The following is an 18,964-nucleotide window of genomic DNA, read 5'->3' as shown; positions in this document are numbered from 1 at the left end:
TCTCACTGACTAACAAGTAGTCATAGCTTTGGAGAATATATTCTGGTTTTTGTGTTTGTTTCTTGTGTGTGATAGTTTCAGTTTTCAAGCTTTGTTTTGATTGTGATGAATACATTACTGAGGCTTCGCATGAAAAGCCATTTCATGGGAAAAATAGACATTTATGTTCTGTTACTGGATATGTTACTGATTCTCTTGAGGATTTTTTTTCTTAATGATATTAAGCTTCTGAAATTATTCTTATTTTATTATTCATCATAAAAAACCACAAGTGTCCACAGATATATGCAAAGGTGATATGACCATCTTGACCTTGTTAGTCTGGTATCTTATGTCTTCACAGTGTTTACATTTACAGTATTCCTGTGAAATGGGGAGACGATATTAACCCAATTTTAAAGATGTGGTACTGAGGCAAAAGGAGACTTACCGAAAGCTATGCAAGTCATCTGTGCTTAAATGAGAATTTAATGAAAAGCTCTCTGAGCCTAATCCCTAGCTCCTGAAACACTTTTGACGTCAGTGTGTAAATGTGCGGAGATCTCTGGGTTTCCATTTGCACAGAGAGATATGATGGCACAGGAAGGGGTCAGGTCATTTGATGTCCTAACAGCTCTGTGTAGAGGTGTCAACCAGGACAGAGTGCAGTGCATCACAACAGCAGCTGCTACGGTAATGGGTAGGTCTATTTGCAGATAAGTAGATAAATAAGTAACAGCAGATTAATACTTACTACTACAAGTTTCAGGGTTAATTTAGCTTGTTCAGTGGATAATTATAAAATCATTTTGAAACGTGTGAGCAGTCAATTAGAAAATTTCAACATGTGAGTTTTGAAATAATAGCTTCCAAACTATCACACATTCTGTCAAACATGAAGGTGACATTAGAGTTTTAACCATGAGTAGTCTTTCATTTAGGTATCACATTACTGAATTGATAATGTAAACTACGATACAGAGGGTTTATTGACATTTTCTTCTATAAATGTTGGAAGCTCTGGAATATTCTCATTTTATAAACTTCCTCCTTAAAAGGCTTCATGGGAAGAATAAGTTTGACTCTTGCCCATGTCCTCCTAAATCTCCAAAGGATCCCAAACTGAATCTCAGATCTTCTCAGGAAGGTTGGGTTCCAACCCCTTGAGATCCTCTGCTTTCACAGTGTGAGTGGTGAGGCCCTCAGTCACACCAGGTTTTTAGGCTGAACACTGCTGTTGCCCAAAACTCTCATAGTCATTGATGCCAGTAGGATTCCTTCTGCTGGGATTTTTCACAGCAACAAAACTCAGCAGATGTATGACTGCACCCCTTTGCATTATCTATTTGCCAGTTTGGGTTTTTTTCCCCTTGGTTAGCATCTTCTGAAGGATAACAATGCTTAGGAGAAAAGCCTGTTGAAAATAGGAAGGGGACTCACTGCCGCGGGAGATAATTAATATGTGTTTATAGCATGGAAGAGGGAGGTGGCACACTCAAAATGATAAGTGGACTGGAGCTAAGGACACAGTTCTCTAATAGCAGTGTTGATTCACAAAGTTGATAAAATGTCAGTCTAACCTTGATTGTTGTTGAATTGATAGCAATTTGTGAGGTTTCTGTTTTCCTCACTAAGTCTAGTAGTTCCCATTAAAGATAATACAGCATCGTGTGCAATCTGTGACTCAGGATGATTGCTAGAATGTAGGTTTTAATTCATATTCCCTGTATTTTTCCAGTATCACAGTTTTGCCAAAAATAATTAAATACAGGTGAATTTGATCTTCTACTGATTTTAGACTTGCTGAAGCTGTCATTGGTAAATTTAGGAGATAGAAGCTGAGGCTGAGATTTTTGTCTAAATGTGTTAAGAGTCAAAAACTTTTGATCCTTGTTGTGGGTTAAGATTTTGACTAAGTTAAAAAGATGCTATTCTCTGTTTTGCCTAAAATAGCCACCAAATTTGTTGACACTTGACCAGAACTCTGTTGCAAACTGTACTTCAAATGAACTGCTGTTACTAAAATATTGGTGTATATATTGGTGCATCTATATTAGCTGTGTCATAAAAATGTATGTCATTGTATGTCAACCGCAGTACTTAATTTCAGAGGAAAAGCCAATACACAACAGGAATTTTCAACTTCATTTTGCAAACTAATGAGAATCAAGGAAGGCAAACCAAAACATGGGATTAAACAGATTTTACGTTCACTGTTCTATCTTTTTGAGCTGTTATTTCTCAGAAATATTTAAGTTCAGTGTTATGATGCTATGCCTTATAGGCTTCCAACCAGATCAGTGATATAAATTTATTTTGACATTAGCCTGAGAGAAGAAAAGCTGCATTGTTTAGAAAAACAAACAAACCAAAAATTGAACAGAACAATTGAAAAACAAAGTATATCTGAATTTTCTAAAGAGTTATAAGGATAAATTATTATTAAAGAGGCTAATTAAAACATTTTTAATTAAATTAAAATATTTAATATTTGAAAATTATGAGGTGAAGGATAATTTTGTTGGGTTATGATTTGTAGGATAAAAAATGGAAACCATTTAATTTAAACATTAATTCTGATTATTCATCTTTTTTTTCCAAATTAATTATTTGAAGTCTGGTAGATTGATGTATCTTTATAACTATATGCTGCTAACTCTGATTTTAGTACTGCAAGCAAAGTACTTTTACAGTACTTTGTACAGTACTTTTACAACACACACTCTTCCATCTTGTCAGTTTTCAGTTAAACTTTCAATAACTGTTTCTGATTTTTCAAATATAGCCAGAACAGAAATTTTCAGTGAAGGCTGAAGTTCAAATCCAGAAATGACCAAAAGGATTGTTACAGCAACTCTCACTACAACTGAGGATGGTTCTTTAGAGAGAGTGGCTGAACTGGGAAGTGTGTTTCTTTTTTTGTGTCCACTTTTCAGATTTCCTCATTCCATTTTTTTTATTTCAGATCTTTTTTCTTTTCTCTATGAAACTTAAATTTTAGCTTAATTAGTTTGAAAGTCTAATTATTAGCTATAGTTCCTTAAATGGAGAGAAGCTTTACAAGCGTTGTATGATATGTAACTCAGGACAGAATAAGGGAATGCACCACGATGATTTTTTCACAAAGATTAAAAAAAGCACTGCAATTATTTTACTGTAGCTTTTATTTTAACTCAGTAGCAGAAGACTAAAGAGTAAAAGGCAAACAGAAATGATAAATACAATTGGCTTTCTTGGATGTTAGGGACCATCTATGTTGTCTTTTTATCATTGATATGTTTCTGAAAAGTCAATAAATTGGTTGCTGTATTCCTGCTAAGGTTTAGCTCATTGCCTTTGCCAGTTAAATCCACAGGCTGAAATTTTGAGGGTATCTCACATGATCTCTTGCAGATTTTCTGTCCTTTTATTCTGTTAGGAAGGCTTGTTCCCCTGTGCAGCATCCTGCCAAGTGGATCAATATTGGAGATTGATTTGTCAGAGGCTGTGTCCAAGCCCTTCACTGACATTACCTCTCAGTGTACCTCTTGCTTGGATTCCCATCCCTGGCACCAGCCATCCAGCGTGTTTCAGGGTTGCTCTCTCTCCATGTCTGAATAAAAAAGGGTAATGAGAATTGTTTGTATTTTCAGTGACAGCAGTGTGGATAATATTCTGTAGTCTCTTTTCTAAGTAATCCCCTCTTTCACATTCCTCTCTTATCCCACCTCAGTGCTTATTTTAGACTCAGAGTTTATTCTGCATCAGGTCTATGGAAAGAAAGAGAGAAAATAATTCGGAGAAGGTTCTTTTCATAAATGGATGTGAATAGGAAGACATTCTCTTCCCTAGACATTATCGTTCAAACTAATTAAACACATTTTCTTTTCCAGATTTTTTTCAAACACTTCATGTTTAGATTAAATGCTTAGACAAAAATGAGTGTAGATGAAGCAGAAATAAAAGGCTTGAAATGAGTTCTTCAAATAGAGGAAAATCATGCTATGATTCCCTAGAAATATACCACATATTCTTTATAGTATTAAAGGTTGGATGTATCTGGCAGACATTACTTATGTATTTAAAAATGAATACATGTTCCTTTGAAATGCAGTGATGGGATAGTGTTAAATTTTTAACAGGGCTGTTAAGGGTTTTGATAAAAAATAACCAGCAGTGCAGTTTCATAACACAACCCTCCTTCATAAAGGCATTTATTCAGAATGTTTTCAAGAATTCTGTTCACTGGTGTATAATATCCACACCTCCCAAAGACCTGAAAGGATTTTCTGGCTGTCTGCTATATCCTTCTACGTTCTGTGGTTTGTCCACATCAGAAGGTAAGTTTTGGAAAAGAACAAATGGACTGAGTTTATACATCTGTGCAGTGAGATTTGTTGTTAGATACACAGCTAGTGAAGTACTTTTATGGAGCCTGAGTAGTCAGTGTTTGTGATTGGAGCGTTGAGGGGTTTTTGGGGAGAGGAGGATTGTATCCTGAACTTTTTCAGTCCTGATATTGTTAAACAATTTTTTTATTTTTTTTTTTTTTGAGAAAAGATAAGTAGAAAGGGAGATAGAGATGGTAGAAACATCATTTGTCCAATATGGTAGACAGGCCTACGTAAAGCCAAGCCATATGGTGGTGTATTTCAAGAACTATGGGGTTTTGCAAGCTGTTGTAGTGTGTTAGCCCATTTGCCATCCATAACTGTATCCCACAGAGCATGAAATGATTAAGACAAGAAACTAAGGATTTGATCCTCCCACTGAAAAGCTAATTTCAATATTCACTCAGAAGCTAGATCCAAATGCTTATAGCAAGAATGCATGTACTAGGCAGATTGTTTTGCTTTGAATAATTGAATTTTTTTGAGTTGTCTTTTTAAAATTAAGAAATTATACTAATGTAAAAATAAATATTAATATGAAGCCTGCATATTAGCTAGGTGAGATTTAGGTCCATGAATCTTACGTGTTTATCTCATCTCATCAATGTATCAACGACAGTATTTCTGATTGTCTTTAAGGAGTCAATAAAAAGATATGTGTGCCATTTCACCTTTCCTTATTTTTAATTTTTTTGGATTTGCATTTTTAAAGTTTTATATTTTACAGTATTTAAAATTTGCTTTCATGGCTATGTATATGTGTCAGTTAATGGCTTTAACAGAGGTCAAGAAATAGCCAAACTTTCTTTAGAGAACTGACTGAAAAAAATCTTTACACGTAGGGAATGAGGAACTCTGGCCTGAACTACTCACTAAACAAAATGCTGTGTTCCAGAGGGTGATTAATAAAATGTTCAGTCTGCTCTGTGACAATACTGCTTGCTAATGGACACTCACAATTTTTGAGATGTTTGGAACACTTCCATCTTTACTCCAGATGCAAAGACTGCCAATATCTGCCAACCATTAGCCGAGAGGATGAGAGTACATTTTTTGTTGTTTGAACTTTTCCCATACAAATCTGGCCTTAGCAAAAAAGAAGACTGCCATGTAGTGAGGAGGGATTGTGTATACTCAGGTCAATTAAAGCTTCTCCCAGAGATACTAATGTCTTTTTACTATGCATACTGTTATGCACAACAACTGTGTATTAGAAGAAAAATGAAATTCCTTCATCATTTTATTCTTCTGACCATTGAATTGGTGGAGGCTCAAGTGCTTCTTAACACTGTAGTAAGAAGCTCATCATCTGCACCTAAAATTTCATGTAAGCTGGTATAATACATATTTGAAAGATTATGCTTAATTGTACTGTGTTAGAGTCCAGCCGTGAAAGCACCGTTTCAGACACAAATAAGTAGGAAGCATTTCCTTGCCTAGAAATGATCACAGGAGTCCTTTGTAGTCCTGGAAGTATGTTCCTGTGATTTTGTGGAGACAATGCACTATATACTGGAGGGTGGTTTGGTAATGTCCAGAGACAGCACAGGTTTTTTCATATAGGAGAATATCTGCAGATTGTATGAAAATAGTATCAGATATTAATTTGAGTCTTTTTTTCTAGAGTCCAGATTTGCATTTCTAAGAGAATATTAGTCTTGCTTGGAAAGTAAACCTTACATAGTGTTTACCAAGTGGTATGGATTAGGAAATAGTTACAGAATCTTTAGGTAGCATCTTTTGATAAATGCTGGCGTTTAATCTCATTGATTATATTCAAAATACTTTAGTTGTTCCCTGTTTTTTTCATTTGTTTTGTATGGTAATTATCATAGGGATAGTCATGATCATAGCTAGAAGAAATTTGGCTTAATGGGGAACATGGGATCAGTGAATATAGCACTGGGATGTAAAAGGCATGGATCGTTTTTTGGTTTTCATAATCACTCTGTAAATGGATCAGGACAAGTTAATTTCGTCTCTATGCCCCGGCTTCCCTTCATACAAAATTAATATTCTGATACTTCCTTTGAAAAATGCACTGAGGTCTATGGCAAGTTAAGTTATGTAAGAATTATGGTGAAATTTTATTGCTATTTTGGTAAATAGAAGGAGAAGGTGTTCATGATCTTTCACACCAAACCTTGGTTTATTCCCCATTTCCATATTCTAAATGGGATGTTCTGCAAATAAAGATTTCCAGCATGGTTTGGATGGAGATATTAGAATTACCTGTGGATCAGTCAGAGATTTATCAGTGGGATCTTTCAAGGCTGCAGCTCAGATTCTCTCCTGCTTATTCTGCTTCCTAAGCACTTGCCGTACATCAGATGTGGTTTTTGAAATGTTGTTATTTTGATTTAGTGGCAATTCCTGTCTGCTTTTCTTCTATTTATCTCTCTTGTAATTCTTTTTATATATGTTGGAAAATAGTGAAGAAGCAGGACCTTTGAAATTCTTTATTGATGGAAACATTATAAAACCTTACGATTTATATTCTAATCACTTATGTACAGGCATATTTGTCAAATGAACCTGCAGGACATGTCACTTCTGTTGAATTTCAGTGGGATTACAAAGTCTTACTCCTTCAGGCTCTTCTTTCCACTTCTTTATCATAGAATCATACAATCTTAGAATGGTTTGGGATGGACAGGACCTTAAAAACCATCCAGTTCCAACCCCCTGCCGTGGGCCCGGACACCTCCCACTAGACCAGGTTGTCAAAGCCCCATCCAACCCGGCCTTGAACACCTCCAGGGATGGGGCATCCACAGCTTCTTTGGGCAACCTGTTCCGGTGTCTCATCACCCTCACAGTAAAGAATTTATTCTTTATATCCAATATAAAGATATATTTTATATATATATGTCTGCCCTCTCTTGGTTTAAAACAATTACCCCTTGTTCTATCGCTACAGACCCTGATAAAGAGTCCTTCCCCATCTTTCCTGTATGCCCCCTTTAGGTACTGGAAGGGGCTATAAGGTCTCCCCAGAGCCCTCTTTTCTCTAGGCTGAGTAAACCCACTCTCTCAGCCTGTCCTCATAGGAGAGGTGCTTCAGCCCTCTAATCATCTTTGTGGCCCTCCTCTGGATGCACTCCAACAGATCCATGTCCTTGTTATGTTGGGGGGCTCCAGAACTGGACACAGTACTGCAGGTGCAGTCTCATGAGAGCAGAGTAGAGGGGCCGAATCACCTCCCTCTCCCTGCTGGCCATGCTTCTTTTCGTGCAGCCCAGGATGTGGTTGGCTTTCTCAGCTGCAAGTGCACATTGATAGCTCATGTTGAGCTTCTCATCCACAAACCCAAGTAGTCTCAAGCGTGCTCTCAATCCATTCTCTGCCCAGCCTGTATTTGTGCTTGGGATTGCCCCAACCCACATGCAGGACCTTGCACTTGGCCTGGTTGAACTTCATGAGGTTTGCACAGGCCCACCTCTCAAGCCTGTTCAGGTCCCTCAAAGGTTTATACCTCAAACATCAATCTTAACATATATGACAATGATTTATTGGCAAAGCCCCTGAGACAGAATCCACAAGGAAGATTTAGGGCAATTATTTTCCATGAATTAGCTGGTATTTCTAGCCAGATTTCATATATTCCCCCTGCTTCAAGCACACTGCTCCTGCTGCTCCTGATCCTCCATGATTTTATGCATTTTGTGAGTTTCCCAGGTCTACAGATGACCTGATAGAATACTTGGAATTTGTGAATGGGGTCTTAAGTCACACAATATTTAGCAAATAAAACAACATATAAATCAGCAAATAAAACAGGACTATTGAATGTGATCTATCAAAGAGAAATGGGCAATTACTTGTTGTGAGACAGTATCTCTGGCAGTGATAAGAGACAGTAAAAGATTAGCTATGATGTCAAAAATATACATGTTTTATAAGTGCATAATTTTGTATTTCACAGATATATTTACTAACATATTATTGCAGAGTATAACACCTATTATTGCAGAGTATAACAGCTGTCATTAAAGAAACCCAAGCAAATTAGTTTTCAGTGTACTGTAGTATTAGTTTTAGTTAATATTTTTTTAACTATAATTTTGATCAGAAAAATGACAAAATTGTATTGTGGTAATGTAAGACCTCTTGATATAGCTAAAAATTGCTCTTGTGGTTTTTGTCAGGTTAGTTCATAAGTATCTTATCACACCATTACAAAAAGATCTCCCCAAGCATCTGTCACAGTTCCTAAAGACAACTGTTTCCTCTCCTGCCCCTGCCATGCTCCTTCAGGTAACAGAATTCTCTTTTCTTTATTCCACATGCTCATCTTAGCCTCTGGCCCTGACCTGGGAAAGGTCCTCGCAGCTCCTTGGCCCACAGATCGAAGTTGCTGAGAAGGGCCATCACTTCTCGCTGTCTGCTCAGCGCTCCTTTTACCACAGTATGATTGACCGAGAAAAAACTTAGGCCTTGTTATCAGCACACAAGGAAGCCAGCAGAAAGTGACGGGGGCTGATAAGTTCCTTGAAATCACTTTTATGTTGAAAACACTTGAATATTTTATATTGGTGGAATTTTATCAGGATTTGTCTAGTCAAGGATAATATACTTGAAAATGGTTTGTATAAACTGTAGCTAATTTGCAGAATAATTGCAATAGTACAGACTGTTGTAACTTACTGATATTTTGAACTAATAGGAAATCATCCATTTTGCACCTGTCCAACAAAACTGAAATTGCACCAAGTAGCATTTCTCAATACACCGAGTACAGGTTTGTGTCCAACAAAGATTTTAAGCTCTTCCATTTCCAATTTATATGCTGTGCTGACAGTAGCAAACCACTAAATCCAATTACAGATCCAATTTGAAGTTGGTTGATGAATCTACGTTATCAATGTTTAATCAGTATCTTCCTTTTTTTGTTTGTTTAGAACAGCAACAAACCCCAGCAGATGGGATACCCAGCCCTGGGTGACACAGGCATCTGGGCTAGGTCATCAGCCTGTTTTTGCTCACATCCTTTTCTCCAGGCTGTAGCTCCTTCCCAAGATTAAGCATCAGAGTAAAGTACATTGGAGTAAAGTGTTACCTGTTAGTCATCAGCTATGATTCCCTACCTATGTACTTTTGTTAATGAAATCCATACTGCTATGGGGCCCTACTTTACCCCTTGGCAAAATCTTCATTCTATCAGTCTGCCTGGATATATTGTACCCTTTATGGGTAGCCTTTCTTTTCCTTCCTTCCAGTCTCAGCCATTCTCTGTGCTCTTGAAATGCTGATTACTCTCCTTCAGGTGAATCTGCTGCGGGAACTATTTAATATCCTTCTGTGTATTTTTTCTTATTTCTTAATATAAAATAGCTGTGTTTATTGAAATTACCATCGTCACACATACTATGTATATCAGGCACAGAAATCTAACTGTTGGAAGGGTTTGATATACAAACAACAGCTAGCAGTCATGAAGGAGAATGGCATACCCATAATAAATTGACTTCCTGTTTATTAGTTGCAGTATTATACAATTTTTTGTGATCACAGAATCACAGAATCTTCTTGGTTGGAAGGGACCTTTGAGATCATCGAGTCCAACCACAAACAAACCAAAAAAACCACACCAAAAACAACAACAAAAAAAAAACCAACCCAAAACCAAACCAAAACAAACAGCCACACACCACACCCACCCACAAACAGACACAAACCAACAATCTTGGGCACTAGAGCATTCCCTGAAGTGCCATGCCTACACGTTTCTTAAATACCTCCAGGGATGGCAGGCAGGCTGTTCCAGTGCCTGACCACTCTCAGTAAAGTAATTCTTCCTAATATCTAACCTAAACCTCACCAAGGGAATTTTTGCTTCTCAGTTTTGGCCCTGAAAAAGCAGATTAATGTTTCATTGTGTCAAAAAAAGCATATCTTTATTCTATTACAGGAATACACAATAGATGTTTTCTTCCGTCAGAGATGGAAGGATGAGAGATTAAAGTTTAAGGGCCCAATGAATATTCTTCGATTGAACAACTTAATGGCCAGCAAAATCTGGACCCCAGATACATTTTTTCACAATGGGAAGAAGTCAGTGGCTCATAACATGACAATGCCAAACAAGCTTCTACGAATCCAAGATGATGGGACTCTCTTGTACACCATGAGGTAAGTCTTTTTATCTGTTCCCTGCTCAAGCTATTTCTTGTGATTTTTCCAGTTAACAATTAAATAAGGTTTTCCAGGAGGATTCTCCTTTGTTTCATTTCTGTCCCAGCAGAAGGAAAGGTAGGAAAACATGTGTTTTGTTTCCAGCTCTGTTACAAGTCATATTAGCTGATTACAAGTTTATTAATTTTCCTACATGTTCCTCAGTTTTCATACCTCTATAATGTATTACAAGATACTGACCACCTGCATAAAGTGCTTTGAGACCTTCAGATGGCAATCACTGTGTAGGAATTGTTAAAAATACTCAAAGTTTGCCAACTCCATCTTAGCACGATGAAAATAGTATATAACTTTTACCTGTTACAGCACTCACTGTACTGAACATATGAGCCCTTAAGCAAATTTATTATTAAGGTCAGTGGCAATAAAAAATAAAGAGGAAGAGGAAAGGGTTAATAAGGCCTCAAATTCTTTCCAGCAAGAACTACAGGCAAAATATGTCTTGCTCTGTAATGATTGTTTCTTTAGATCTAATTACAATATTTTACTTAGAGTTTTAATTTTTGCATCCTGTGCATGATTAGCAGCTAAGATAAACATTTAGCTGGTAAAATGTATTAAATTTGCTTAGAAAATAATTTATGAAAAATTAAAAATATCATGTATGCATTGGCATAAGAAGCATTTTTATAAGACTGATTTCTTCTTTGATTAGTCTTTTTGCAATAGTGTTACCTGTATGAGTTTTTGGAAAATTTATCCAAATTTCCAGAAATTGCTGACTTAGTTTCTTTCTTTTTCTTTGAGAATATTTAATAAGTTGTATTTTTTGTGAAGGTAGACTTAAATTACCCACCCTAAATAAGATATAAAGTGTGAGCTGTAAAGCAAATGTGTACTGTGCAATTTTTTCCATGCAGCCATACCAGCATCCCTTAAATCTGATTTGCTCTACAAGACCCAAACCCTTGAGTGTTGATGGGTAGACCGCTAATGACATCGAATGACATGGTGGTTAGACAGGTTAAGAAAAGTTTGCTGGAAATAGAGAGCCCCATTGACACTATTTTTGCTTGGGCTCAAATCGACATTTGGACTTGTATCTGTATAAACTGGCTGAAATTCTCTCCCTCCAGAAGGTATTATAATCATATGCTATAAATAATGTGAAATACTGTTTGAAACCATTATGAAGAATTTGTTTTTTAAACTTGGGTCATGTCAGTTAACTAAGCATTTTCTTGACTTGCTTATAAGTTCATGACTTGTAAGTATGTTGCTTCTGAGGGTATGAGAATAATGTGTAAACTGTTTTCATTGTCTAGATTTTAAACAGCCATTTTTAATCTATGCCTGTTAAAAATAATAGTGTGATTTATGTCAGGGGCTCACACAGTTCTTTCCTTTGCTTTCAGCTGTTAGCTGACTCTTCTCTCTCTCTATCCCTTGACTTCAGAAAAGCTTTGCTGGGGAGAGGGGGAATATAAATATGGAAAATTTTGGGGTGGAAGGGTGGGAGGACATAGTGGGGAATACAATGACATGAACCACTGAGAGTACAGGAGGATGTGGCTGATGTTTGAGGCTGGATGAAGAGAACAAAGACCTCCAGAAAAAAATCTTCACTCAGAGAAGACTTAAAGGATAGGAAGGAGAAAACAAATCAAAAATAATGGGAAAGAGAAGTGTGGGAAAAACTTTCTTCAAATTATTTAAAATTATTTTTTATTGTATTAATCCCCATATTTGATACTGGGATATTTCTGTGGGGTTTTTTTGCAAAATGAGCAAAAGTGAATGCATTGTTAATGTACTGTCATGCTTACACATAAGTAAAAATAATAATCACAAGTAACATGGAGAATGAGTAGCAGAAATCTTTTGAAAGAACAGAAATGTGCTTTTCTTTGCATCTTCAATTCAAACTAAAAAAAAAAATAAATTCAGAAAACTATGGAGCACAGTCCTTTGAAAAATTAACTGTATTTTATGTGCTTTTGTAATGAACCTTTGAGAGCCATATAATCACACATGTACCTCAGAATATTATGAGAAGAAAATGACTGTTCTTAACAACCTGCAGTTACATAATTTATATTTTCATTTAAATGGCCTTTCCTCATAGTTTTGAGGTCAGCTCTTTCAGGTTTTTGATGTGATAAGTCAATGCCTTCCAAAGGAACACATAAAAGGGAAGAGCAAGAGCTGATTTAAATTTTAATTAGTTTAATATAACATTTCAGTTTCATCTCCCAAATCAGCATGAACTCTGTTCATTTCTGTGGAATTGATTTTCTTGTCCTGCTAACAGACTTAAATGCATAGCGGTCTTTTGCCTTTTAGGCTTACAGTCCAAGCTGAATGTCCAATGCACTTAGAGGACTTCCCTATGGATGCTCACTCGTGCCCACTGAAATTTGGCAGCTGTAAGTATATAGCAAGAAGTATAGCTTTTGGTTAGTGAATATCTAATGTTGCTCAGCATCACTTTGTTTCAATAAGTTGTTACATGAGAGATTTAAAACACAAGATGGTACTTTTAAAAATTTAAAATTTGTAACCTGACACATTGAAACCTCGTTTCTCTATTCAGTCTTGTGTCTTCAAATGAGTTTTAAAGCTGTCTTGACTCCAGTTAACAATAAACACTATGCACCTAATTCAGCACCGAGTTGATCTACTTTTATTCCAGCAGGCAAGCCCTGCCGATGAATGCAGACCTGGCCCCATGTAGCCCGAGTAGAATGTAGGTGGTGTATTAATGAAGAGCGGATTAAAGACTTCAAAGAATGTTTATTTTCATTTATGGAAACATTTATTTTCTCTTTATTGTTAATGATATTTGCTTTACATTCTTAGTCAACGAAGGCAAAAACAGACGGGTTCTTGTGACAAATTTCACTCGTTAGCGCATCTCCATGTTAAAGGTAGACTTTGATCTCACTAGTATTATTATTTTAATAGCAGCATAACTTCATTTACCTATATTACAGCCTTTCTTCTTCTTCTTCATGAATTAGGATCACATTATATCTATTTCCTGTATTTTGTACACTAAAAGGTTTTCTTTTTTCTTTTTGGCTGCAGCCTATGTTCTCTGCTGGGCCCAAGAAAGGGAGTGTTTTTTTGAGGAAACTGGTTAATACCTTTAAATTTTGGCTACTTTTACATTAATTGCAGCCATCACAGGTTACAAAACAGGTGATATGCTACCACTAAGGACATCATTAACCAGATCAGAGCATTGTGCACGCTCTCTCCATAACCCTCACATATCCCCTTTCCTTGGAGTTTGGAGCAAATTAAACAAATCCTGTGTTTCTGATGATGTTTCCACACTGGAGGGAAATCTTAGTTATGGAGATAAAAGACCACTAGAATTAATCATGGAGACTTTTTTGCCCCCTAGATATTATATTTATAGTACATAATACAGCTTAACTTACAGCAGAGATGTTAGCTGAAATCAGCTACTGACTAATAATATTTACATATATGTGTACAGCAAGGTATGTTTGATTTATAAGGTGTCGTGAGGGGAAAAGACTCACATGTAACCTGAAAACAACTGAAAAAACCCCGTAATAATGAAACTGCTAATCAGGCCAAGAAGCTATTTTACAATATGACTTCATTTGCATTTGTAAGTTGGACACCCTTCTGACTAGGTATATTAGACTTTGTGTGAACAGTTTCTTTTTTTTTTTTTTCCCCTTTTTTTTTTTCTCTCTTATTTGTTTGTTTGGTTCTGTGTGATTTTTTTTTCCTTTCTAATTTGTTCTTTGTTCTCTGTCCATCAATTCTGATTTTCTAGTAAACAGGATAATTCAAACTGTGAGCAATGTGATTTTAGAAAAGTTGTGTTTCATTTGCCCTGCAGTCACTTGTGCTCCAGCCTGTTGGCACATCCAGGGGACTCTGATTTCTGTTCATTTTGAATGGCTCTGTGCTCATTTTATTTCTTTACCTAGAACTTATTTCTAGACTACTCTGCATTTTTCAGCTTTTATTCTGGGACAGAATTTGAATGATGAATAGTGGTGAAAATAAATGGGAATTCTGAGGATTTTGGTTTAGGTGAGGCAAGTCTGCCGGTGGAATATATTTGTCACAGCTTTTCATATGCTGCTAATCTTAACATTACTAGGAGGATCACCGGCCTGTATGAATCTCTCAGTTTTATTGTTATATGCAAGAGAAAAGCCAAACTGAGTGTATTGGAGAAGCTGTAGCTTAATAGATTGCCTTTCTTTATCCTCATCAAAAAGTCTAGTCAGCAGTGAGGAGGATGAGGACAAATCAGCAGTTGGCAGTACTGCTGGTTTGCAGTAAAGCAGAGGTCTTGTGGGAAGCTGGAAAGATAGAAGGGGAGCGTTTAAAAAACTCTACATGCTACCCACCTGCTAGATTTTGTTAGTCATGCAATTTATGGCTAGTCGCATGAAGAATCTTCCATCTGGGCCTCCAGAGATTTCTCAAGTGAAAATGTTTGCAGCCCAACAGAAATGTTGCTTTTCATTTTCACTTCACTGCAGTTATGGTATAAGACTTAAAATATGCTTGTCTCAATCAATCAAAATGAACACACAATTTTTTCCATCAGTGGTTTACCCTTTTCTGCTCATACTCTATTTGGTTAGTAGGAAACTAGACTGGAAAAACTTGCAGGACGTACTCAATTTTTTTCTTTCTTACTTACTGGAGAGACATTGATGCTATCTAAAATACAGTGTTGATTTGCTTTCATTCTAGTTTATTTTGACAGACCCTAGGCTAACTGTGTGTTTGATCATGAATGAACTGAGAGAGCAGCCTGCTTATTGTCAGCCTGTTCCACAAAAAGATGGAGTGAAATTTAAGAGGGTGTGCAAGGCAAGGCCCAGAGTCACTACAAGTTTAAAGGCATTGTCACTGGCCTTGGCTTCCCATATTTAGGTGTGAATTTCAGCTAGTAATAAAATGCTTGGGATACATTCCTAAAGTGGAGAGTGGAGACAATGGAAAGTCAGAACAATATAGGAATGAATGTTCAAAAATGTTATGTGTCCTAAACTTTGCAAATTGTTGTTCTTTTCATCTGGCTTACCACAAGTTTTAGGATACATAAAATATCTAATCTTTGACAAGTTTTTTAACGGTGTAGAAAAGATATTGTTTGTAATTTAGTAGCAATAAATTGTGGTTAATTTAATTTAATTTAACCACAATAAATCATGGCTAATCACAATTGAGTGCCATGTTGCCATGCTGTAATAGGCATTTACCCTACAGTAAAGCTATTTTAAATGGCCAAACATATGTTTTTAACATATCACTTTAGGTTTTGGGGGTGGGTTTTTTTTTTAAAAACAAATAAGTAGCTCTTCTAATTCTATGAGTTTTGATGGAAGCTGTTTAGTTTTAATTTCTGACAAAATATTTTCTCTTATTTCCCACAGATGCATACACAACTTCAGAAGTGACATACATTTGGACTTATAATGCTTCAGATTCAGTGCAGGTGGCACCAGATGGTTCAAGATTGAATCAGTATGATCTTTTAGGTCAAACAATTGGAAAAGAGACAGTTAAATCAAGTACAGGTTAGTAAAAGGTATTTTGAAAAAAAAAGGCACTCACTTGGCTATGAATAACATAGGCATTGCTGGTGGTGTTTGAAGGCTACTGAAAAAAATTGTTGCAAAATGTGAGATATTAGGCAGAGTTTATTAACGTACAAGTAACATAGCAGCACTTCACTGATTCTTTCAAGTTAATATAACTAGTGATAGCAGAGGTGAACTTCTCCCCAGTGACTGTTTTTCTAATGCTATCAGGAGTTCAGTCTTGAATCCTAATATTTGTAACCCAAGACTCAGATAATTCATATGATGAATGGCACCTTTTGTCTTCTAAATGGTGAAGTATGCTGGTTTCAACCATTTTTTCCTTCCAACATGTTATTGGCCTATCCATAAATACTGGGTAATTCTACCTGACTTTAGGCTGTGTTCCTACATGTACAAGTTCTTAGGGTGCTTTTGGGTGAATGCAGGTTGTAGTTTATGCGCAGAAGCATGCAGGACTGAAGTTCTTGTCAGGGCATACAAAAACTCTTGTAAGTTCCTGAACACTAATCTTTCCTGTAGTTCAGTGGGAGTAAGATGTAGTAGTACTAAAAAACTTTCTTATATTCTGTAGGATGCTTTCTATGACAACACATTCTGTGCAATTTAACCCTAGCACATTTGGTTCTCATAAATGTACCAAACTTTCTTTTACCAAAGCAATGGACTTTCTTAAAATCATAACCTTTTGTTTCATTGTTGTTTTGTTTGTTTGTGGCATCTTAGGTGAATATACAGTAATGACGGCTCATTTTCACTTGAAGAGAAAAATTGGTTATTTTGTCATTCAGACTTACCTCCCCTGTATCATGACTGTCATTCTCTCTCAAGTGTCATTCTGGCTGAACAGAGAATCTGTGCCTGCCAGGACAGTCTTTGGTGAGTACACTGAGTAGCATCAGCTTTGTTTGCAACAGCTGAAGCTGTTAGGAAGCATTTCTGAAATCTGCTTGGTAAAGACCTTTTTTATTCAAGTTAGTGTGCTTGTAGAATGCAAGTCCAAACAGCTTTCTACTTCAGCTTACAGATCTCCTGAGAATCCCAAAGGTTTTTGGAAATTAGCACGTACTAGAGTACTGTCCCTATATCCTTGTCTTTTTTGAGAGGAAAAAGTTTTTGCAGAATGGAAAAAGATGATAAAGTTTCTATTTAAAAAGTAAGTTTAGATTATTTTCTGAAATGTCTTACTCACCTTGGTACTATCCAAATATTTTGGTACTTGGTAGATAAGCACATTTCTAAATAAATTTGTAAATTAATCAAATTAAATTTGAATTTGTTTAATTATTTGAATCTATTAAACTTTGCAAGCTGCAGTTCTTTAAAAGAAAGCCTATTCTAGGGATCTGGGCAAATCTTTCCCACTAATTTTGGTCCGAGTGTACTATAAGGCAGTGGACAGCTTCAGCAGCCCAAAACAATGGTGTTTTTCTTACATTAAGATTTTGCTCTCCTCTTTGTTAAGGCAAAGCAACAAATGTCTTTCTTATTTGCATAACAACGTTCTTTTAATTTGTTTGCTTTTAAAGAAAAAGAGACTGGCATAACAAAAAGAAAGTAATGTCTGTGGAATCAGCCATGAGAAATGCTGCATAAAACTGTATGACTAGTCATCAGCAAACACCACGCTCTCTTCAAAAAATAGGGCAAACTCAAATGCATATTAAGTATGATACAAAGCAAAGCACTTACTGTCTCTCCTGGTAGAGGAAATGCCACACAAAGAATTGTGAAAATTGCAGGTTTGAATATGAGCCTTATTGAAGTCAGATGAAATGGGTTAGTTGTTTTAGTGGGACCAGAATTCTGCCATGTTTTCCCAGGCAGTTATCAGGCAGAATTTTTTGTTCTTCAAAACCTTCTGTGGATTTGTCCATTTCTGCTTATGAAAATGCACTGTCCTGTTTGCCAGCTTTGCAAGTACACTGTCAAATCCTTCTATATCTCTGTCTTTGCCCTTTTCTATACCCTTCTCCTATACATTTAGGACACAGTAACTCATTTGTCCACAAAAAGTCTCTCATCTTCTCTTCCTAAAAGGCACTTTCAGTTACCGGTAACAAGGCACAAGGATAATTTCCCTGGAATATTGTGTTCCTTCCTGCATGATTCTTTTTTGTTCTTGATTTATTGTTTACTTAAATTGTTAGGTGTTTTTTTTTTTTTTTTTTGAAAGAAGTACTGTCTGCGTAGCAGCCTGCTGCTTTACTCTGCTGGGGCTTTAGCATAATATGGATAATGAACAGTGACCTGTTTCAGGATGTCTTGAGGGATCTGGGTAGGGTAAGCACAAGAACCACCCACACCATCCAGTGACATAAAATCTAAAATCTGTTTACTAAGCACAGTAGGTATATTGAGGAGATAGCAATTTCTATGCCACCATTTTATTTCTGCCACACAGACGTGCACCTCACACACCAGTCGGGGCTCCGTCCCCTCCAGGCCAGTTTGGACTGGCACCGTGAACCCAGGGGAACACGAAGTGTCCAGGCTCTGCCTGATGGCGCAGCCCAGCCCCTGCGTGCAGCATTTGCACCTCAGGCTTAGTTTAGGTGTCCCCGGAGGAGCTATTTCTTCACATTCTTTTACACTCTAGATGAAATTGTCAGCACAAGCTGCCAATGGCCTCTCTAATCACGTAGCCCCAGGCGAATCTCCCAGTCTTTCTCCATACCAGTTGTCACTGGGATTGCTGATACCCTCTGGTCTCCTGCCTAAATGTGTTACAAAAAAATGTGTAGTTAGCCCCAGTTTCATAACAAAGTTCATCTGTTGATTCTTACTGTTTTCTGCCTCATACTGAATTAATCTTGACAGTTAGAGCTGGGCAGGTACGTTTGGATGTACTTTCAGATAGACTTTCTCATTTGG

General features: G+C 36.7%; 1 protein-coding gene across 1 annotated transcript in view; it reads left to right on the top strand.

Annotated features, from left to right (window-relative positions):
- GABRA2 (gamma-aminobutyric acid type A receptor subunit alpha2) overlaps positions 1–18,964 on the top strand; it is a 57,414-nt gene that overhangs the window by 27,909 nt on the left and 10,541 nt on the right. Inside the window, exons 4-7 of the mRNA XM_074155252.1 lie at positions 10,261–10,481; positions 12,828–12,910; positions 15,923–16,066; positions 16,817–16,969. Of these exons, the coding sequence (XP_074011353.1) occupies positions 10,261–10,481; positions 12,828–12,910; positions 15,923–16,066; positions 16,817–16,969 (601 nt within the window). The remainder of the gene's footprint in view (positions 1–10,260; positions 10,482–12,827; positions 12,911–15,922; positions 16,067–16,816; positions 16,970–18,964) is intronic.

The sequence above is a fragment of the Numenius arquata genome, chromosome 10, assembly GCF_964106895.1.
Source record: "Numenius arquata chromosome 10, bNumArq3.hap1.1, whole genome shotgun sequence".
NCBI classification, from domain to species: domain Eukaryota; kingdom Metazoa; phylum Chordata; class Aves; order Charadriiformes; family Scolopacidae; genus Numenius; species Numenius arquata.
The sequence above is the reverse complement of the archived record's forward strand: the minus strand, read 5'-3'. Positions and strand labels throughout refer to the sequence as shown.